The 23,743-nt window shown below is 42.4% G+C and overlaps 1 protein-coding gene across 1 annotated transcript in view; it reads right to left on the bottom strand.

Moving 5' to 3' along the window:
* Window positions 1-4,556: 4,556 nt before the first annotated feature.
* Window positions 4,557-23,743, bottom strand: part of ephb4a (eph receptor B4a) — a 41,128-nt gene continuing 21,941 nt past the window's right edge. The window contains exons 3-17 of the mRNA XM_026181539.1: window positions 20,100-20,381; window positions 16,967-17,357; window positions 14,436-14,588; window positions 12,180-12,515; window positions 11,973-12,097; window positions 11,458-11,626; window positions 11,037-11,136; window positions 9,904-9,968; window positions 9,638-9,751; window positions 8,952-9,199; window positions 8,627-8,842; window positions 8,071-8,220; window positions 7,699-7,892; window positions 6,999-7,157; window positions 4,557-6,881 (exon numbers count right to left, since the gene is read on the bottom strand). Of these exons, the coding sequence (XP_026037324.1) occupies window positions 6,773-6,881; window positions 6,999-7,157; window positions 7,699-7,892; window positions 8,071-8,220; window positions 8,627-8,842; window positions 8,952-9,199; window positions 9,638-9,751; window positions 9,904-9,968; window positions 11,037-11,136; window positions 11,458-11,626; window positions 11,973-12,097; window positions 12,180-12,515; window positions 14,436-14,588; window positions 16,967-17,357; window positions 20,100-20,381 (2,811 nt within the window). The 3' untranslated portion in view covers window positions 4,557-6,772. The remainder of the gene's footprint in view (window positions 6,882-6,998; window positions 7,158-7,698; window positions 7,893-8,070; window positions 8,221-8,626; window positions 8,843-8,951; window positions 9,200-9,637; window positions 9,752-9,903; window positions 9,969-11,036; window positions 11,137-11,457; window positions 11,627-11,972; window positions 12,098-12,179; window positions 12,516-14,435; window positions 14,589-16,966; window positions 17,358-20,099; window positions 20,382-23,743) is intronic.

A 23,743-nucleotide genomic window follows, 5' to 3' on the forward strand; every position in this document is an offset into this window, starting at 1 on the left:
CATTTTAGTACCTAAAGAGGGAGCGACTTCAACAACCTCCAACAAAGCACAGTCAGAACCCTGTTCTCGCTAAAGGTGGAAGCAACAAAGTCGTTTCACCGCTTGAGGCAAAAACACTGTCGAGTACAACCAGGTTGCAAAGGATGAGATACTAGCAGCTGGTGATGTGTGACCCAAAAGTAATCAAATGGCTCGACCAAGCATCACAAGCTGCGCTCCATACGACAGGAAGAGCAAACGGTGGATGGAAATTACTGATGGAGTTACATGGTGGAAAAGCAGGGCTGTATGCAGCTGGTTAAAAAAAAACCTCAACCCAAGATAACACATTTCAGGTAGAAAATATATTTCTGCGTTATTATCTGTGACAGTATGGTGCAGCTCCTGACAAGTTACAAGCTTAAGTTTGTCTAGTTATTGTTAAACTAAAGTGTTAAATTTCCAGGGAAAACGCTGCCTAGGCTACCTTTTTACTTAAGCGTGACTTGTACCATCGTATGCTGTGCTGGCTGCACCTTATTTCAATGGATTCACACTTCAGTCTGTCATCAGAGACAGTGGCTCATTGGAAAACATGGATGGAAAAACGCCCTTTATTTACTTACACGTACAAATGCTGCTGCCTGAAAGGTGCAAGCATCCATAAAAATTTCCTTCAGTATTTTTTCTATATTGTCACAAACATCATTATTACAAATGTTTTTTGAAATATCTTGATAAAATTTTGTGGGTACATCACCCACCCCTACTGTTGTTTGGGCCATTCGAGTACACCGAACTCACTGTCACGGTCAAGAAACCTCTTTGAGATGATTTCAGTTTTGTGATGTGGAGCATTATCCTGCTGGAAGCAGTCATCAGAGGATGGGTACCCTGTGGTCATGAAGGGGTGGACATGGCCACTAACAACACGCAGTTAGGCTGTGGCACTGAGGGACCCAAGGTGTGCCAAGAAACTACCCCTCCACACCATTAGACCACCAGTCTGAACTGCTGATACAAGGCAGCATGTATCCCATCATCTGAATATGGCAGCAGAAATTAAAACACATACATTTTTTAAATCTTGTCCCTTAGTTGTCTGTTTATAACTAACAGTGTGGTTTCCTGCCGTGGTACCTCGTCTGCTTCGGGGTTCAGTGTGTTGCACATTCCAAATGTTCTTCTGCATACCTCGGCTGTAACGAGTCGTTCTTTGAGTTATTGCTGCCTTCCTTTCAGCTTGAAGCGGTCTGGTCATTTTCCTCAGACCTTTGGTATCAACAAGGTATTTTTGCCCAGAGAACTGTTGCTCACTGGATATTTTTGTCTTTTAGAGCCATTCTCTGTAAACCCTAGAGATGATTGTGGGAAATAATCTCAGTTATTAGTTCATCTTAGTTATTCAGTACATTTAAATACATTTAAATAAACCCAAACGATTTAACTGTGAAAGCAACAGCCTGACAGTAGCTAATATAACAATATTTGAATACTCCTCTACATCAGTACTGAGGAGACAGCAGGGGATTGTGGTCTAAAAGTTTACATTGATTAAGTGGATTAACTACATGATTAAAAATACTAGACTAATTCCACATAAAACTGTACTGCAGCATGAAAGTATAATTAAATTCCAACAACTTTTATTTGATCAGGTGGGTCAGCAAAGAACAAATTCTTATTTACGGCAACGGCCTGGCACAATCTCCTGCAAAGTCAACAGAAATGCTGTAGAGCAGCGAGGAGTGACAACTTTTCCAGTGATCAGATTTAATACGAAACAGAGTGGAAGCGCTCTGCCGAGCAATGTGCCTCCGAAATCACAATGCGTACACAGGTGAAAAATAATCTTAGCTGGCTGCTCGGTGGATTTGCTCAGAAATATTGGGCCATTTTGAGCAAACTGTCTGGGAGTCATCTCGGGGAGGAAATCTGGCAGCTGAAGCGGAGGGAGAGCGGCATAGGAGTGACAATCTCCAGCCTAAACTTCCATCTTCAGATAAGTGCTGTTGTGGAAAAATCAAACCAATGCTGCGGATCGAAAAAGAAGACTAATGGAAAATGAAATTAGACAGCGGTTTCCAAAAACTGAAGGGTGGAATGATAAAGCAGCTCTGGGGCTTTCATGAGGGATACTTGGGGGGGGGGGGTTGCTCAAAGCAAACTTATTTATCCGAGATTTCTGTGAGATAGGATAATCATTCAAATATGGGTATAACGTGTTTTTTTCAGAAGCTCAAATCCAGAACATTTCAGACTCAACTGTTTTAAATTTGACGTAGATTTTTAAAAAATCAGTTTTCTGAGTCCTGCAGTGTTGTGGGAGTGCACTTAGCTGGACTAAACCGTTCCCAATACACATTTAATGTGTGTACTCTCAGATTTTCTGAGAGTTTTACTCCTCCAGACAGGGTGAAACCATTTCAAATCACCTCCCTTCCCCCTTTCCTTTAAATCCACATGTACCTGTCCCTCTGGGTAGCCCCCCACCCACTGCGACCATGCACGCACACACACGTTCTCCACACTCGAATGCACGCAGGAATGCGAGGGGAATGACACAATCCACCAAATGCTAAAAACTTGCTCGGCCTGGTCTACTCAGTGCCCGACAGCAGCCCTAATGAATGGCCATTCAGATACACAGACAAAGCTGAGGCTGGATTTGTACTATGCAGCAGGGTCAGGGGTCACTCAAAGCACTGACAGAAGTAGAAACCACATGAATGCTTATCTCTCTCTTTCAAGCACTGAATCACTCCCAACACTGGGATTCATGCAAACCAAAATGCACCGTGGGGCTGAAAATAAACCATAACAACAGTCAACAGTTACTCATCTTTTTCTTTAAAAAAATAAAAATAAAAAATCTGTACTTGCGCAGGTCTATACTTTGTGGTCCACACCAGAACAATAGAACAAGAGGAATGAGTCAGTAACACAGAGATAATCAAAGCACATTAATCAATGAGCCTAAATGCTTTTGGAAGCCCTGGCAGCTTAGCTTGTTTATTGTAGCTTTGGAGATGGGAGAAGAAGAAGAAGGGGGAGAAAAGTGTGTGTGAGAGTTTAAGCTTATGCTGTGCCATAAGCTGTTCTCAGCCCAAGGCACAGGAGAAGAAAAGAACATCTCTTCATGATTAAAAGGGCTGAGGACCAGGAAAGGAAACATAGAAGAGGACAAGCTTTGAGCCCTCAGGGGTAAAGGCTCTCTGGAGGAACAGAAAGCAAGAGGAAAAGCTGCGAGAAAGCAAAGCTGGGGACTCATTTAAGTCCTTGCGTTCTCTTGTTTCCATCTCATTATTAAAAACGGGCCAACTGGATAGATGAGGAGGGCTGACACAAAGGAGACAAAGAAAAATCCTATTAGACATTTTACTTACATGATCTTAGGCAACACATTATTTAACCAAAGATTAAAACGAGACAACCAAGAAACATTTATTTAGTTCACATTGAGTAGCACTGGAATAAAAAAGCTCAAAGACATCCAGAAGCATCAGTGCGCCTTTTGACAAAAGTGTAGCTGCTTTGTTGCGTGCTCATTTTTTCTTTGAATCTGGGACGGGAGCGAACAGGGTCACTGGGACAGCCTGCCTTACGACCGGAGACAGGTAAACCATGTGGGTTATCACTTCAGGTCAGATATGGACCTCCTACGACATCCTTTTATTTAAACCGTTTCCATGCTTCGCTTGCAGTGAAAAATGAGCGTGGCTATCTACAAAGCCCTTCTGACATGTTAAACAGCTGAGAAATGATGGTAAATATTCATATTTACCTATATACACGGTGGATAAACATTATCCCTTATTCAGAGTTGCCATTATTGAGATCTTCAGTATGAAGCCTACAAAGGAACGTGTTGGTCTGCTGTTTGTCACTGGGTAAGTGTAAGGTCATAACCAGCATCACATTTCAGGTTTGCGTTGCATATTTCAAATGACTGTTATGCACTCTGGGACTTTAAAAACTCTCTCAACCCTAAAAAGTTTAGAAGAAGCGATTCAGTGCACCTGAGCCATTTCTGTATGTTTTAGTAGCCCAGGTGTATCCTGAAGCACTGCTATCTAGGGTAAAATACACATAAATGTCAAAAATTCTGGTCTCATCCTTCAACATTTGCAACATCTTTGAGCAATATTTCAACATTTTGAACTCCAGTCAGTTAAATGTTTATTTCACAAGATACTGATGACTTCAAGCTGTTTCTGCGGAGCTGTGGGGGAAAAGTAGAAAGCAATTTGCAGATCTTACTGCTAGCTGTGCATCCAGTTTCCACATTCTGGGTCTTTTTTTTAACCCTTTATTTTACCAAGACAGTGAAGAGACAGATTTTTAAAAAGACCAGGGGGAAGACATTAAGTAAATGGCCTCAGTGCAGGCCTAAACCCTGACCTCCCCATCAGCCTTTCAGCATATGGGTTACCCACTCAATCCGGTGAGCTGACCACTGCCTATTAGCATCCTTTCCCATGTTCAATTTTATTTTGTAGCACTGGAGAAAAGGAAAAAAACATTTTAACCCAGAATTTTCAGCAGACACCACAATATCATCTAAATAAGTAAAAATGGTCTTTTCATGCTTTTTAATGCCAGAATATTGTCAGTAAAGACACGCCTTTGAAGCAAAACGCAGACGTTTATGGTTACAGACAGACCAGACTGCATGAAATCATTCTGCATTACACTCCAAATGATATCAGCCAACGTTTCCGGGTTTAGCCTGATAAGGAATCTTTACCCAGAGTTTTCAGTGCTGTAGATACTATGTTAGCGACATCAGTGTGTTAGCTAAAGTAGCATGGAAGTAACTTAAACTGCTTGTAAACAGATATTCTACAAATATTTAGTGAACGGAGTATTTGATGGTATATGAGTGATGTGACATTTATTTTACACCCACTGAAGACAAACTGAGCAAAGCCTTTGGACTACTTGTTAATGTTGCTACATTGTGGTGGCAGAGGATATCTTACAGGGGAGGCACCCATGTATCCATAGAGTCCAGGCTTTGTTCCATCATATGTCCTTGCCTCCAGCTGTAGGTAGTGCACAACAATCAGTCAGCAAATCCTGGCAGGTCCTGGATAAGATTGAAAAGTGCAAACTTGTATGTGCCAAGAGATTTGTTTGCCTTCATATGGACAAAGTATGCAAAGATACGCTCCTGGAGCACAGGCACTTTCTGCTGGAAGTTCAACTCTTCTGCGTTTGCAAACAGTAAGTATTGTGAGCAGGTCATGAGTGAAAGCAACAGATACAGCGAGCTGCTAACTGTATATTTGTACGAGAGGCAGTTTTCTGAGAAACGCAAAAACACTGCGTTGAGCAGACTGGCTCAGTTGGTAGCCGTGCTTTGTTTCCTCTTCCAAAATTTTAGGGAATCGTTTTAGTGCAAGTGCAGAAATGTTTTACTGACATTACATCCGGCAAAGTGAGAGGTGCTGCCCTGCTAATAAGACAACAGCTCTGAGAATCACTAGTTTTGCAGAGCGAAACTGCCGGTGAAACCAACCAAAGTGGCTACAAGCTAGAGTGTTAATTTAAGGTCATGTATTGTGTTTCGTGCTTTTTGTTAGGAACCTCTTTTTGCATCGCTTCAGAGCAAAAGCAGACACATTTTACTCAGTTACCCTTTAAGGTGCATTCAAATGAGACAGAACTGAATCACTTGTGAAAGGCTTCTGCTTTATAAAAATGGCATTTTAGTTCACAAAGACAAATGAATGGCACTGGAAAATGGAGAATACAGAATAAGATAATTAAAAATGTATCCGTTATAATCAAGAAAAAACAAGTTTGAGGCCAGACTGCGTCCTTGGCTATTATCTATAAAGAAAACCAATTCTACAGTTTTCGTGGTCTCTCAGTCCACTTGGTCTTTGTTCAGCTCGACTATAATAAAACTGAGCTGCCAGCAGAAAGACCAGCGTTAGAAATAACCAACCACACTCCACGAGAAACACGTGGAGTTACTGAAGATTACGATTCACTCTGAAATGACAAAAGTGCTGATATGTCTCTGTGCCTTTCTTCTCACATGTTGCTGAGCTGGCAAAGTGAGAGCCAGACTTGAGGAAGATCAGGAGTCTGATTAGAGCAAGTACAGCGCTCTCCAAAGTCTGCATTACACATCACACCTGAGTAAAGAGGAGGTAATACTGAAATCAAATGGGGGAGAAAGAACAACAAAATGTAAAATCTCACATTAAAATGTTCACGTTTTGATGTGAAAGGTGTCTCTGAAGTAACGTAGTCGGCATCGAGAGCGGTTCCCATTCATAATTACAACAATACGAAAACTAAAAATCTTGGCATTTCTTCTCGTCTTTTTTGTCTCCTTTGGTGAAAGATCAAAGTGACATTTTGGGACAACAAACCAGTTTGGGTTTTTTTGTTTTGTTTTTTTGTAATGACATGACAATACAGAACTGTGTAAACTCTGGTCCGCTGTTCCTCTTTGCTCACCACATGTACTGAGTCCAAATCTTGGGTGGATGTAAAAGCACAAACTGCAAAAAACAAACAAAAGAACAAAAAAATAAAGAAGCAGTCAGTCCGCACAGCTTCATCACCTGGTCCCTCTGTGTGGCAGAGACCTGCCAATCTCTCCACAACAGTTCACACCATAGTTTTTTCTCCCTATTTTTTCTGGTCACGAATAAAGTCGCCAATCCCTTTTACGAGTCCGTGTTCAAAGTGGCTCACAGAAAGAGGATCCAGAGTGCTCTCAGTACTTGGCAGCACCTGTGTGCTGGTGTCATGTCCAGAATAAGAGGCAGGTCAGCTAGAAGGTCACAGTTGCAGTGCTCTTGTTTTGAAAGGTCATTGTCTGGATGCTGGAAAGGATTTTCCTCTGATGCCCAGCCAAAGTCACACCCATGTGCAGCAGATCCCTACAGAATTAAAAAAAAACAAACAAAACAAAAACTAATTAGAGACAAATTTTCCTAAACAAATTTTTACTTGGATAAAATAAGTGAGCAGGAAAAAAAATGGGAATATGAACTAACTGTGTGGTGATTGGGGCCAGCTGGTCCACTGAGTTGAAGCCAGCCTGAAGGAAACTGTCTTCGTAACGCTCCATCTTGATGGCCCTAAGCCAATCCCCCACCGAAGCACACGGCGGGAGAGCTAAAGGTGCGCGCTGGTCCAGCAGGGGGTAGGACGGCCTAGGGGACAGGATCCAGAAACAAAGGAATAACTTACATTCACCGTCACCAAAACCTCAGTGAGAAGCTTATACATGTCCTGCAGCAACATTCCAGGTGACAAGTCGAACTGAGTGACTGACAGGGACAAACAATGGGATTTGTCAGAGGTGGAGTGTCCTCAGCTGTATATAACTAGCCGACAGGCAGAATGTTGAGACAGGGAAATGGGAACAGCAAGTGGCTGACAGGTCACAGCAGGACACCGAGGTGGTGCACAAGATTGGGCAGCAGGAGGCTAATGCCTGCCCTGTCACTGTCAGGGCTTTAAATGGACACTAAGAATAAGACATTGTGAAGACATGCTTGATTTTTGCTGTGTGACATTTTTCGCGGACTACATAAAAACAGGAAATTCCTGAACAATTAATGCAACACTTTTGTTAAACATCTTGAATTAAAAGCTTCACTTTAATCGCATTTTGTTTGTTTAGGTTTAAAATCCACCGTGGTGGTCCAAAACCTCACTGATCCAACTGTAAAAACACATCAGCACTCTCACCCTGCTCCTTCTTGAGCCACTATTTTCAGCGACGCAGGATTGCGGATGAGTTTGTCCAAAGCGCTAACGAGCTCCGCAAAGCGAGGGCGCGCCGACCGGTCCTTCTGCCAGCAGTCCAACATCAGTTGGTGCAGGTGGGTGGGGCAGTCAGGTGGCGGGGGCAGGCGGTAGTCCTGCTCTATGGCATTGATCACCTGACGGAAGCAACCATTAAACATGAGTCTAATGGTCACAGTCAAGATTTAAACACTTCACTGATCACCTAGTTCCAAGTGTTTTGAAATGACTGGAAAAACTCGGCTAACAAAACCTGAAAAGTCCTTCCAAAAATCTAAAAAACAGCCCAGCAAGGCTTTTCTTGCTTCAACTTACATCCTGGTTGCTCATGTCCCAGTACGGTCTTTCTCCAAAAGACATGACCTCCCACATGACGATGCCGTAGCTCCACACATCTGAGGCTGAGGTAAACTTTCTGAAGGCTATTGCCTCCGGTGCTGTCCAGCGGATTGGGATCTTACCTCCCTACACAGAAAGGTAAACAGTGAGTGATGCAGAAACTTCACGTAAACATGGTCCAGCAGGGAGCTGGGGAGGAAACTGAAGGTAGGTAAAATCCTAAGTTAAAGTTAAAAATGTTTTACGATCAACATAATATTTCAAGAGATGAAAAGCATGTGGATAAATAAAACTCTGCTATTCATTTATGCATTTATTTAAATCTTAAAAATCTAACTGACAACTAATTGTAGTGCAGAAATCACACTGATAACCACTATTGTTGATAATCAGTGTCCTGATGTCTGTGCTAGAGATTAAAATTAACACATTGGGATCATTTCTATGGTTTCCATCCTACTAGACTACTTTGTATGAAATGAATGACAGGCTTTTCTCCTTAAGCATTAACTGAGGATGGCTGTTGTCTCACCAGAGAGCTGGTGTAGGTCGGGTCAGAGGAGTTCTCCTGAAGGAAGCGTGACAAGCCAAAGTCAGACACCTTGCACACCAGGTTGCTGTTGATCAGGATGTTGCGGGCAGCCAGGTCTCGGTGGACGTAGCTCATCTCTGCCAGGTACTTCATGCCAGAAGCAATGCCACGCAGCATACCAACCAGCTGGATGGGTGTGAACTGGCTGTCGTTCAGCTACGGAGAGGACAGAACCAGTTCAGTCTGAGAATGAGCGGCACTACGGTGTGTTTCAGTGTTTTGAGAGAAGCGTGCTTTGGCGTTGGTTTGTCCGACTCATACTGACCCGTAGAAAAGAGTCCAGAGCGCCGTTCTCCATATACTCTGTCAGGATCATGACTGGACAGCTGGCTGTAATGATTCCCTCCAGATGGATAATGTTGGGGTGCTGGAACTGTCCCATGATGGACGCCTCAGACAGGAAGTCCCGTCTCTGTTTGTCGGTGTAGCCACCCTTTAGAGTTTTAATTGCAACGTAGTTTTCCTTTTTTCCTGGTATCTTCAGCCGTCCTCGACACACCTCCCCAAACTCGCCTGCAGCACACAGACACGTAAACACACTATTATGGCCGTTTTTTCCTCCCCAGCATGAGTTTACCTCATTATGAAGACAACTGTTACATTTAACAAACGCAACGCTTGCTCGCAGCTAGCAGTGCCCTTTGGTTTGAATGAGGGCCACCAATATCGGGAACATATTTATCAGTTAATTGTGTTTTTTCTGCAGCCAAATTGAATTTTGAGTGATAAAGAAGAAACAGGGCAATGGTTTTAAATGTCACTGAATCTATTTAATTTAGTAATTAGGTATTTTTTAATAAGGTTATTTTGAGAGAGAACAATATGCTAAAAATAAAAACAACACATCACAACAAAACGCAACCTGTGCAGTCTGCAAGTCCTCAGAAAGAATGGACCAGGGCAAAGTTTACAGATTTATTAATCACAGGAAAAGCATACTGATGGGCTTACCAGCACCAATGACCTCCTCAATCTTGACAAAGGAAACATCGATTTCCTTGGCAAATTCTCTCACTGCCTCATTAGGGTCTTCGTAGGTGAAAGGGTCGATATAAACCTTGACCCCTTTGAGAGGGGAGACAAACAGAAGCGTGGGAGCAGGAATGTTACAGAACCATGAGCGACAGAGAGACCGGTCACATTAAAAATGATTTCCCCGACGTGAATGAATTGTAAATCAGAGCTGTGGTTCAGCGTGCATGTCCTTGATGTGTTACCTTGGCCAATGAGGTACTGGCTGTTTTTGTCACTCAGCTCCGGATCCTTTATTCGGCTGTGCCGGCTGCAGGTACAAAGAGATCAGTATAAATGAAACAAGATTAGGATTGCAGCGCACTTATCTGAGGAATTGATGTTTTATTTCACTTTTTTTTGGACAAGTGTTCCTAATGCTTTATCAACCCAATGTAATGCACATCAACCAACTGTTCAGATGCAATAAGAACAGCACAGCACATAACAGAGCTATCACGGGTCAGAGGTCACTTCAGCCACATGCACTCTTAAAAATACATCATAACTGTTATGGTTTGAGAAGCCAACACCGCCTTGTTGTGGACAGTTTTGTCCGTGCTGTAAACACGCAATACACAGTGACTTGTGGTGGTGCTGAATACCTGAGACAACCCATATGGTTCTGCTCTTTGACGCAAGCGGCTCCATTATAATTCTGCTGGAGCAAACTCATCCCTACAGTACAGTAACAACCCTGTAGCTACTGGATCGCTGCCTTCCTCCATTTCTCTCTTCCACCTCAGAAGCCTAAAATAGCAATAATGCACCACCCTCAGTTAGTGGCAGATCTGGGCCTCACTCACTGGTTTGTGTGTGTGTGTGTGTGTGTGTGTGTCACAAGGTCACAGCTATTGTTCTGTCCTGTGGAAACAGGGTTGGGACGCCTGCATCCTGTCTTTCCCTGCCCTCTACCTCTATCGTCATCCTTCTCACACACAAATGCACGCACCTTCTCCCTCTCTTTTTCCCCGTGATGCCATCCGACATTATTTACTCAAACAATGAAGCCTAAGGAAAATGTTCTAATGAGCAGGATAGCTTTTAGCTGTGTAAGCAAAAGAAATCATGAGCCTTGCTTTGTGTCTGAACTGCTTCACAGAGGGGGAAGAAAAAAAAAGAAAAGGTGTGGGTAACAGAGTGCAAAACCACCGTTGATAAGATATGATTTGTATAAACAAAAGAACAAAGCAGTGCAAAACTGTAAAATTGGGGTCACGTTTGTTATTGGTTTTTGATTTCTATCCTTTTCGCTCCATTTCCTGTTATTCCGCGAGCTTCTTTCACTTGCAAATCTATCTTGTTTTCCTGTGCCTATTTCCCTTCCTCCCGTTCTCACCGTATGCAGTAGGCGGCCACAAAGACGAAAGTGACAAGCAGCAGCATCCCGACAGCGATAAAGATGCCAGGTACCAAGAACTCGGAGCCAGAGTCACGTCCTGGGAGAGACGGCAAACAAAAGAGAGAGACGAGAAAATAGCAGACAGAAAGTGAGAGAGTTAGAGCAACACAACGACAGAAGCCATGACAGGAGGTTTACATAGGTAGTAAAGAAAGGGGGGGGGGGGGGGCAGGAATTTAGGTTATTAAAGAGAGTCAACAAAGATGCAGATGATAAATTCATAAAAGAAACTGTGCAGAGATTGATTATGCAGGGATAAATGACTGTCACACCCCCACTGGAAATTACTTTTTTAAATAAGAAAAAAGAGTAATGTGTGTGTGGCTCCTCTTCAAGAGAAAACAAGACCTCTTCTTACCATCGGGCAGCGTGCGGAAAATGGTTGGTGGACTAAAACTGCCGTAGCCGGCCTGGGTACGCGCCCGGACCTGCACTTCATACTGACTAGCCCGGCGGAGGTCTGTCAGTACAGCCTGGTTTCTGTTACTCTGTATGGAGTGGCACTGATCTTCGCTACGCTGCTCCTTCTAAAAGCAAAAAAAGAATGAGTCCAAGGCAATAGTGAAAGAAGAACAGATGATGATGTCAAGCTAGTTAATTAGTCAAACTGTCCTGAACTGAACACTAACTTCAATTACATCAGATAATAATAAAAAAAAACATTACAAATATGTTACTAATATCTTAATTGTTAAAGTGTATACTGCACAATTTAGAGAGCTTCTTCACAGATCCACATGGTCTAAGCCGCGTGCCGTGACCCTTTAACTACATCTGCACTGAGAGTGCTTTCTTCTCATGAGCCTGTTAAAAAAAAAAAATAGATCATCTATCTGAAGGGAAAGTTTGGGGATGTCATCAGGGAGCTCTTACCTTCTCACAGTAGCGCAGCTCATACTGCAGGATGGTGTAGTGTGGCTGAGTCGGGGCCGACCAGTGTAGAGTCAGACTGCTCTCTGTGGAGTCGCTCTTCCGAATCACAGACACCAGTGGCGGCACTGCACAGATGGCAGCAGAATTATAAATACAGTGAAATTCGGACTATTTATACCTTTCCACCCATCCTCCTGCAGCTCTTACCGTCATGGCTTGTAGTGATGTTGACACTTTCGCTGGCAGGCTCCTTCTCGCTGAGCTGAGACACCCCGTTAAGTGCCTGAATAGTGAACGTATACGTTGTGTGTGGCAGCAGGCCCCACACCTCTACCCTGTGACCCAGCAGGCCGTCCTTCGCAGGCCGGTAACTGACGCCATCTCCGCAGGGGAGGCACGCTTCCTTTGGTGACCTGCACAGAGAGCACCTGACGGCGTAGCTCAGGTCGTTTCTGCCGCCGCTGTCCAGCGGCTCATTCCAATCCAGAGTGACTGTGGTGAAGTTGACCTTACGGATTATGCCGCGAGGGGCCGAGGGAGTTCCTACCGTGAGAGAAATAGTTAAAATAGCACGCTTTTTCCACATTTAAAAAATACTGCAAACTGGCAGTCATCCAAGTTCCTGTATGTGAACCAATTTGCTTAATAAAAAAAGAGCTGAATGAGAAAATTGATGAAACTTTCATGTATGTGCTTACCTATAATGTTTTTACTTATAGGTAATATACACTAAAACAAAATACAACAAATGATGTTGTTAAATTTGATTATGAGTAAATCTCTTGCTGCAGGCAGCATCCACTTAGCTTGACTTAACCATAAAAGCAGGATTCATGGTTGGTCAGACCTGCATGTTGCATGTTCGGGATTTCATAACCCACCGAACATGACTCTCTTTCAGAACTGGAGCATCATGTATACATGACAGAATTACACATTAATCCGATCAAACTCAAATATCGCAAAAATGTCAAACTATTCCGTTCAATCTGGCCTTTTCCTGATCCCAAAGGGAGCATTTTCTAAACCTCTTAAGACCATTTAAACAATATCAATATAGCAGCATCACCTGTTATGATTTTTTTGTTTTTGCTATGATAAAGTACCTTCAGGGAGCACCAGTAGCTGTTCTTCACATATTATCAAGTTATATGGGAAAAAATATTGAATCGTACTTCATGTTTTTTCCCCTGTGGAAAGTTGCCTCGGTGAAATTACAATATATGAAAGTTCTGTGTTGATCTCCGCTGTGCCATTTTGCCACTGTTTTACTTTTCCATGACCCACACATATTGTTTCTTTATGATTTCTGATATAAGCTGAAGCCATTTTACTCAGCCCGCACATGTACTCACGAAGCAGAACAATGCTCTTGCAGTGGCTTTGCGTCACAGCGGGAGCATATGTGCTGCTGGATTTAACTGGTGCAATTACGTTTGTCTAAAACTGGATGATAATGATCACCGCCTGAAAATTGTAAGAAGATAGCTATTGCCTCAAGCCAAGCATAACTAAACAGCAAGACCACTCAGGCACTGTGAATGAGTTTCTGTTCCTGCCAAGGAGAGAGAGCTTTGTCACTGAGCCTGCAGCTAACTTAAGTGCTAATGGTGTTCTCATTGGAAACCCGAGTGGAGTAACATCACGCTCAATCTGGGCGAGCATGAATTCTGAATTCAGCATTTGGCAACAGGGGATTTTTGGAGGTGACGCATTTTTAAGTCCTGGCAATCACAATGCGCTTAATTAAAAACCACCACGCCTGTCGCAAAAATGTAAAAACGTATACCTATTTTCAGGAGGGAAAAGGTCTGGCGTGAATTTCAGGTGGCTCGGCTGGTTTAAAACTTTGCATACAAATTGAAAATAACGTTACGTGCCGAACTGCTCAGGCAATCTGATACAACAACAGAATACATAATAGAAATTAGCTTCTTAAAGAGATCCATTATTAAGATAAGTCTTTGTAATTAAAGTTATCAGTAAAAAATAAAATTGGTGGGTGTGAATTCCAGTTGGTATTTATATCACACCTGCAGGGGTAACAGCCACAGTCACAGTGTCACATTGTTTCACATCAGCTTTGTGGCCCTTCCGAAAGAGCGCACCTAATTAAAGACCCCCCTTCCCATTCACACACACCCAAAATGAGCCTGAATTGAAATTCCTCAATCCGCATGGATGTGTCACTTGAGACCATCAATGCCTACTTCACTTTGGACAGAAAGCCCTACCCTCCCACCCTCACCAACAACCTGTCACAAAGGACATGCATCTCAATGGCCAGCCGTGAGACAAAAGCCACAAAGCAGCTCAGCGGACCCTGGCTAAATGACACCGGAGGGAAAAAAAGAAGTAGCATCAGAGGTGTCAGAGGAAGACAAAAAAAGAGAGGAGGAGACAGTAAAGAGTGTTGCTTAGCACCTCCATATTTGCATGTGGATTAAGCACTGTTTTACTTACTAGTGCACGGTGTGTCAGGAGTGTCTGATTCGGCACGTAGGTACCCAGGGCGACATTCACACATTGACGCCCCCCTGTTGGTGGCTTGGCTGAATCCTGGGCAGCCTCTGCACTGTCCCTCTATGCCTGACTTAAACTGGCCCACAGGACACGCTGAAGAGGACAAGATGTGAGAACAAATAAAGGCACATTAGCATTAAATACAACAGTACATTGCATAACGCCTTCACTGTGTCCTGTATAGGCCTGGGTCAAACTCAATTTGCAAATAAATCCTTTATTTCGGAGTGCTTAGGTGCCAGATGGCTGCAGATTGACAGACAGAAGCATGTAATGAGGGCTATAAACTGAGACAATCACAGTAATGAGACTGACACTAATAGTCAATTTAGTGGAGGAAAAAAAAAAACTGCCTGTGACTGACATGCTGCTTATCATTGAATTTACCTGGCCATATCTGGATAATGAGACCAGACATGTGGCGGTCCTTATGAAAAAAATGTCATTGTTTATTGATTCAAACATTGTTCCAGGTCTCCTTTTGTAAAGCCCAAACCAGCACCGCGGTAACATGTAAGGACACCGTGAATGGAGTCTGAACTCATGCTGAAAGGATTGGCTGAACAATCAATTAGTCGAGCGATGGAAAAACAATTAAGCACAATTTTGACCAAATCTACAACACCACTCCTGTATTTCTTCGCTTCATATCGCAGTAAACATCACCACGTCTGACGTTTCAGACTAAACAATCAATCGATCAAAGAAAATAAATACACGTAGAAATTAAGAATGACAACAGTCATTAGCTGCAGTCACTACATGGTCTGAAACCGTGCACACCTCAGCTTCTGCTCACCAGCAAAGCCCGATCCAACGCTTGTTCTAACATGTGAATGTGTAATAAGCCGTCACCCTGCTAATACCGCACACAATGGCAGCAAACGTGTTTACTTTCTGCGTTCAGTCTGGGCGGCTGATACGCAGCTGCTGAGCGAGAGAAATACAACAAGAAACTTTCACACCGAGCGGGAGCATCGCTGCAGCGAAAAACTGACACATTTCACAGGGTCAACGCTCTCGCTGATCGTTCCTGACTGACATTTACCGCAAGGAATTTGCCACATGTGAAGAGGCGGCTGTAACCTCGGTGCTTACGAGCTCCCACAAGATGACACAAATAACACTGTGATTTACAGGAGCCGTCGCTATCGATTACTGTGCAACTTTTCAGTGAATTCAGCTGTAAGATTGTTTAGCACTTGCAGCAGTTCACATTAAGATAAGTCAGTATTCTGGTTCTGGCATTTTTTCCTGAACGAAACAAAGCTTTTGAAATAGAAATGAATCTTGTTTGGAGTAGATTAGGGGCTAGTTCTAACCTATTTAGTTTTTAACCTTTATAATGATGTACTTGTCTAACAATAATAAAGCAATACTGCCACATGAGGGGAAATATACCCCTCCCCCAGAGCAGTATTTATGGTCTTATAGTTCATTTCAGAGACCTGGTTTAAATATTCTAACCATACTTAGATGAAACACTAAATCAACTTGACAGCATTCATAACTTTTATATTTAAATGCTCGTGTTTGCCCCAGAAAATATATGTATAGTCTCTGGCAAATAATGGTATTACAGCAAAATGAATTTTAATTTTAAACCCTGGCGTCGATTTCATTTTTCCGAAATGACCAGCCTCCCAAGCAAATTAACTGTCCGGTCTTTTCTGCGAGGCAATTTCCCTTTATGGCCTTGTGAATGTTTTGCCTTGCAACTCTCTTCTGTGACAGAACGCTGGAAAATGCCACCTCACCAGGAGCAAAATGTCGGAAATTATTTTTTTGTTATGAAAAATCATTATACCGCCCACGGAGATCAAACTACAGCCTACCTTCAAACACAGACAGATGAAACCAGGCGTTTCCCTGGGAAAATGTGGCATTTCTCCTTTTGTTTCTGTGTTTTTAGTGCTCGCCATTTATCTGTGTCGCTGCGATGCGGCGAGTCTGTGCGCGTGTGAGGGGGTAGTCCATGCGCGAGGCTTGTTAATTGGACTCATTAGGCAGAGCTGCTGCACGGCTCCTGAGAGAATCATCCTGCTTCTTCCTTCTTTTTTTGTCTGCTTTGCTTTGATGTTCTCAAAGTGTTATGATCTTTACCCCGAGCACCACCTCCCCTCCCTCTCGCCCCTCACCTCTGCAGTCCTCCTGCGCTCCTATCTCGGCTGAGCCAGGAGTTGTCGCAGCAGTAAGCCTTTGACCCTGCTCTTCCTTTCAGAGATAAGTGCTGCTCCACCTGACCTCTCTTTCTGTCTCCTCTGTGTCACAGCCATTCCCCTGCCTCATTAACTTCCTCGGTCTCTCATTTCCTCTCAAACACTTCAACCCTCAGTGAACTCCCCGCCACCCTCGCCTTACCATTGTGTTCTTGTTTAGTCTGCCTGCCCTGTTGCCTATATGGGTGTAGTCTATATGCATACATGCACGCATGTCAGTTTTATTTGGCTTAACCTTGCCTCTTTCGTTACCTGTGCATCTCGTGTACCCCTCAGCTGGTTCAAATCCTGGTACGCATGCACATGAGGTTGTTGGCTGGCCCACCCACTGGCCATCCTCCCCGCAGAAGAGCTTAGGCGGCCGAGGACGGGGACCTTGCTGAGCTGCGTGCTCCACACACACACCCTGTGCCTCTTGCACAAGAGTACGCGGTATAGTCTCAGGGAAAGAGGAAAGAGCACTGACCAGGGGAGGACACTTCTTGAAGAAGACCCTGACAGACAGCAGAGCCATGCAGGCACCCTGAGCCTGAAAGGCCAAGTAAAAGCCTCTCTTATTAAGAGGGCCGAGTCTCAAGGTCTTCACGTTCAATTTCTTCTCCCCGTCCTTCCTTAGTAGAAAGTCTGCAGCCACTGTGTCCACCTAAGACAGGGAGAAAGAGAAAAGACCTTATGTAATATCCAGATTCCTGCACGCCTGCATTCCTGTTCAGCCATGAAAAAGATCAAACTGATAGTTTTGCATGTTTAGCCCATTAATTAGAAATTACATATGCTTCATATTACTGAAAATTTTACAAAGCATACCACTGTGATTTTTACATTGATTCACTGCCTTTCTGGCAGCCATTGTTTCCCATTTATTACAGTGTGCTTTGAACCTCAACTTGCAGGGACGAGAAACTTGCTGGAGAGGAAGGCAATTCATCACGGCGAACATTTCATCACTTTTATTTTTCTGTCAAAGTTACATTATTAGGTGGTAATGAAGTTGAGAAGCAGGGACTATTTTGACGCCACTGTTTGGTGTTGTGTTCAAGGACACGGCCAACAACTAAGGTTTGACAATTAGATTGACTGTGCTGCATTCCTAAGCTATGTGTTTGGAAAATGAAACCCAGAAGATAAACATTACGAAAAGATTCAGGCTGTGAAACAGATTGAATGCACTGACAAGGTGGGTTTTAAAGCAGTGCTTGCTCCCAAGAGGCGAGAACATGATTGGAACATTAAAAAAGTCCCCGAACATTGACGATGTTGTGAAACTGACATTTAAAGCAAATCTTGGTCTCTGCAAACTTGTTTTGAATCTGTATGAAAAGCTGCACACTGAGGGGGAAAGAAATCCGTCACAAACGTGTACAGTACTGTGCAAAAGACTTGAGCCTGCTTCCAAGGAGCCAGACTTTCTTGTAACTTTTTAAAGTGGTCTGAAGAAGGTCTTTTAAAGTTTTTCTTTGGACATGTCTGCTTTTTTACTCATTTTAATCCAGTCCTAATACCTAGACATTTTCAGATAAGTGTTTTAAAGCTACTTCACACTAACAAAGGAATAAAAAAATAACAGTTTAACAGGCATAAAGTATTATTTTTGCACCAACAAGGTGATTCACAAAGAGCTGTAAACCAAAAAACTTGGCATAACTTGGAGTGCAGTGTGTCCTAAAAGACAAATGAGAAAAAATGGCATGTGGAGGACACAAGAATAAGTCGCAGACCTAAAAACCAAACAGATGGGCACTATATGATATTCATGTCCTTAAGAAATAGCAAAAAGTCCAGCAAAGACCTGACACAGGACCTGGCAGATGCATCTGGCCAAGTGAAGCCTCATCAGAAAGGCCATTCTTAAGAAACGGAAGTGGCAAGAAAATGTTGCGGTATGCTAAATTACACAATAACTGGACTTACAGAGTGATGGATCGAGATTTTGACATTTTTGGTTTAAACCTTTATCAATATGTGCAGAGAAGTTCAGGAGAGAGCTACAGCACTGAGTGTCGACAGCCATCTGTCAAACACGATGGAGGATCTGTCATAGTTTGCCAGTGGAGATCTTGTCAAAATTGATGGAATCATGAACACAGAAAAGTACCATCAGATTATGATGCACAATGCAGCTATAATCTGCTTGGCATCGGCTTCATTTTTCAGCACGACAGTGATTCCAAAAACACTGGCAATGCAGTAAAATCATACTTGAATGAAAAACACACACACACACACACACACAGTGGAACACTATCAGTCATGGATTGGTCTCACCAGAGCACCGATCTCAACACTAATGAAGCAAGTTTTGGATCATTTTTACAGAAAATGGGGAAAAAAAGGCAGCCAACATCTGAAGAAGAGTTTTGAATGTACTTCGAGAGGCCTGGAAAACTATTCTTGCAGACATTTAGAGAACTTGCAGGCAAGCTTGTCTAAGAGAGTTCAGGCTGTGTTGAAGAATGAAGATGGTCACACCAAATATTGAGTTTCAAGCTATTCAGACAAACTCTGTTTATATACCATGTTTGTTTGCAGACATTTCAGTCAATCGCCACACCATTTACCCTATATGCTTCATATATCCTATATAAAGAAGAAGTGAGAGTTGGTACTTTTTCACAGTACTGCATGCTGTACACACATGCGCCTTATGAGGCTTCAAAAACAGTTGTTTGTCAGCGAAAACAAGAACATGGTGAGATTATAAATAATTCTGCAAAAGTGAAAGGCAAGAATACTTATTGTTAATGGTTTCATCATTTAAGTTTTTTTCCCAACAATGACTTGGACATCATGCACAGCTTTTTTTATCCAGTTTATGAGGGTATTTGTGAGTCATCAAATTCAATGCAACAGACTTTCACTGGTAGCAATACACACAGCTATTCAATAACTTATTTTTCTCAGGTCCTCACTGCTTGGCAACCTTCAGATTTGGAGCTTCGAGTTCCCTCATTGCGACAGAACTTTTTTTTCCCATTGATTTGCTGCTTCTTTTTTTTTTTAAGAGTACAATTTCAGACACGACCATTTCAGGCAGTTTTTACCCTATTTTTCTTGATATACATCACTTGTTTATACTTTTGGGTAAAGCAAAGCAAATTAGAGCCACCACAGTGGAATCAATCGATTAATTGTGGAAATAATAGGCAGACTGATCGATAATCAAGATAAGCCCTGCAGTTTATTACGCTGTCAAATATAAAAATGTTCCTGCTGAGCAAGACATAATAATACAACAGTCTTAGAAGCCGAGTGGCAATACCACGAGAATTCAATTCAATTGATTTTCTCAAACAATTAAACAACGAATTAGCTCCTATAATATTTATCAGACTAGCCAACAGAAAAGAAACCTGCATTATTTTTTATAATGTAATGTAATGGGTACCTTGATGTAGGGGTTCTCCATCCAGGGTGGGTTCGTAGCAGTGGCTTCGTTGGAGTCTGCCTCATAGTAGTAGAGGTTGAAGGTCTCCTTACAGCTACGGTGGTGTGTGCTCCTGGAAGAGCACTCCATCATGGTGAATCGCAGTTCCACGTACACCTGAGACGCTCCCCGTCGCTGGATGTAGCCACTGCGCAGCCAGTGGCTGGACGAACTGTCCGTTTGGCAAATCTGATTGATCCTTACGCTGTTGTTCTCCTCATCTAAACCGCTTACTTCCTCCCACTGAGAGCAGAGAGAACAAAGGGCTGTCAGATTGACCCAGATAACTTGTGAGCACAGAGTAGATTTACTTCACCTATAAAGACTTTCACTGGGGTATTTATATATTTATATAATTGGTCACATTAAAAATCCTATTCATCATAATAATGTTACAATCTTTTGTTGGCCTTCTGCACCTGTCAGAGGCCCGTGGGACAGATCTGGCCCACTGTGGATTTTAATCCAGCCCGAATTTGAATCTGGGTTGTTAAATCATTCCTCCCACTGAGCTCCAGCACAGCCAGTGGGAATACAAGTCTCACTTGTCAAACAAAGCACACTTCTGCAAACAGCATCGAGACAGACAAAGCTTTCACCTTTCAAACACATTTATAGCCTAAAACACAAGAATAAAGAGGGGATATCGCAAATATGAGTGAAGTAAAAAAAAACTGCACAGAAATCTACATTTGTTGGGCAGCCAAATGCAACAGAAAAATGCTTTAATGTTTGACTTCTGAGTCAACAGCAAAATGTTCACCATCACTATGTTCCCAAGAGCGGGAAACAAGCAAGAAATTAACATACTCGGGGCAGAATTTAGCAGATTTGCTGAACTTGAGGCTCAGAAATTCGGTTATGTAAATATGTAAATCTTTAAAAATCCATTTTCAGATGATGTGTTGAATGAGGCAGAATTGTGGTGTGAATGAATTACAGTGCAGCAGAGCACCGAGAGACAGGTTTGAGACGCTGGAAAGAAGAATTTCCCTTCTAATCCCAAAAAAAATAAATACCGTGGACTTTGGCAGCACATGTGTCTGTGAACAAAATGTTTTCTGTGATGAAGATGCACCGAATCTGTGAGGACTCATCTGGATTTGACAAAAACCATTCAAAGAGAAGTGTGACTTGAAGGCAAATGAGAGAATGAGCTACAAGTACACAGAGAAAGTGCAGTTACATAAATGGGACTTTTAAAAAAAAGCATATAGTGTTACTTTTAAAAAAGTAATCTAATACTTTTTACAAGATATAGATTACCTCCTGAAAAAAATAATTACATTTCTTTGGCAGCAAGTCACACCTTCTGTATTTAATAGTACTGAAGTCTCGACATCACAGTGGATGACATTTACGACATACATCCGGCACTGATGACATTTCAACAAATCTTTTACAATCATTGATTTTGCCTTGTTGTTTAGAGCCATTTTCACGCATGAACTGAACTTTACTAGACACGTAGAGAGCAAATGTCTAACGCAGTCAGATTGGACAATAAATGTTCTTTGATTTGCCAGCTATTTAGCATAAAGTGTGTGTTCATGTCTAACTGCACCTATGAGAATGATCCAGGTAAACCTCTGGTGGAGTCGCAGTCAGTAGGTAGCACACATGGCCAATCCAACTTAGATGAATACTATACATATACAAACACTGGCAATTTCATTAGGCACATGTCTTCATGAGGTATCTAGTCAGCCAATTAAATGTCTGTATTTAAGCATCTAGACATAGTCAAGACAACCTGCTGGAGTTCAAAACAAGCATCAGAATGAGGAAGAAAAGTGATTCGAGTGCCTTTGAATGTTGCATGGCTGTTCTTGTCAGATGGATTGGATTTTTCCCACACCTCTATTCAACTGCTCGTTAATGCAAATATGTAATCATCCAGTGTAATGATGGCATCTTTATGCATTTAGGTATGTAGACGTGGTCCAGAGAACCTGCTGAAGTTCAAAGTGAGCAGAAGGTGATGTAAGTGACTTTGAATGTGGTAAGGTTGTTGCTGCCAGATGGGCTGGTCTGAGTATTTTAGAAACTGCTGTTCAACAAATCTGTGCCACTCTGCATCTATGCCACGCGTTCAAGTCAGTCACGAAGGTGTAAGGGGTCCAACCTGGTAACTAATGAATTGGCCACTGAATGCATCTGATGCTGGCTAATGCAGACTGTAAAAACCTAATAAATCATCAATGTTAAACCTAAACTAAAACCTGTCCTGCTTATCCATGCTGTTTGGCTTTAACATTTTACTTTATTTCTGACTGTTTGTGGACTTCACCTTGAAGTATTTTATTACTCTAACTGGACAACAAACGATCATAATTATTACTTCACTTTTTTCACCTTACTCCTTGTACTGACTTTTGGTTTTCATCGTTCTTACGTACATTTTCGTTTTACAGCATCTTTATAGTTTGGTGATACACACTCTGAAGGAGCTTGTGCATTGTGCAGTGCATTGTGCTCCTGCTTGGAATGAAATGTAGTATAAAAATAAAGCTTTGCGTACACTTAATATGTGAGAAAGAGCAAGTGATTCATGAATAAGATTGTGAGTCGTTTCAGGACAGTCAAGTTTTAAATGGATGCACAACTAATCAAAAAGTTCAAAAACTGGGAGCCATGATCTCTGCACAAAGAGCGCAATGGCACTACCTTCAAATGTGCGCGTCTGTGTGATGGAGGCCCATAGATGTGTGTTAATATGCAACAGGGTCTAACTGTGACAGATTTAGTCGGAAGCACATCCCAGTTTCATTAAAACAATTGTCACACTCGCATCATTACACCAAAAGGTTTAATATGAATATTAGCTTTATTTGGCTTCCTCATGAATTATTAATGCAACAGTGACATTCAAGTATTTTTGAAATTGAGAAGCCAGAAATTTTTATCTGACTGGGTTGTAAGTTGCCACAAATATCTCCTACAAGGGTATCATAATCCTTTAATCCTAAAAATAAAGAATAATACAGTATCCCTTTTATGTCTGCACTTTTGAAGCAGACAGCTCGTGGCATCTCCCCACCGCTGCTTGTCATCATTGACTAAATCACGGTTTTATACTCTTTTGTGCCAAGGTAATGCTTAAAAACACAAGCCCGGCCACTCTTCTGACAACACAGAGCTTTTGATAAACTGCTTCAAATGATAAATGCTGTGCAGGCTATTTAGAGACAGTCTGCCTGCTTCAGCCTTGCATCTTAATCAAAAGCACAGACACATTTGTTGAGTATTTCAGTCCAGCACCAGAAATCCTCCTACCGCCATCACTGGGACCATTTTCCTTCCAAGGCAATCGGCAAGTTGAGCAGTTCTGGTCACAGACGCTGCTGGCAGAAATACCTTAGCAACCACTACTCAGCTGATCAAATTACAAATATGTCTTTTTCTGGCTGCAGGACCAAAAATTGCGAGCAGCCTGTGACTTCGACTCCAAGGTTGATGAGATCTATCAAAGCATCTGCTTTCAATACACTTTAAATCCCACATTCACTCTGGTGTTTCTTTTACTCTGTCAGTTACCTGCCATATAAGGAAATCTTTTATAGCCAAAGTAACAAAGGAACAGCTGGAGGCCAAAAATCCCCAGT

This window comes from Astatotilapia calliptera, chromosome 10 (genome assembly GCF_900246225.1).
Source record: "Astatotilapia calliptera chromosome 10, fAstCal1.2, whole genome shotgun sequence".
NCBI classification, from domain to species: domain Eukaryota; kingdom Metazoa; phylum Chordata; class Actinopteri; order Cichliformes; family Cichlidae; genus Astatotilapia; species Astatotilapia calliptera.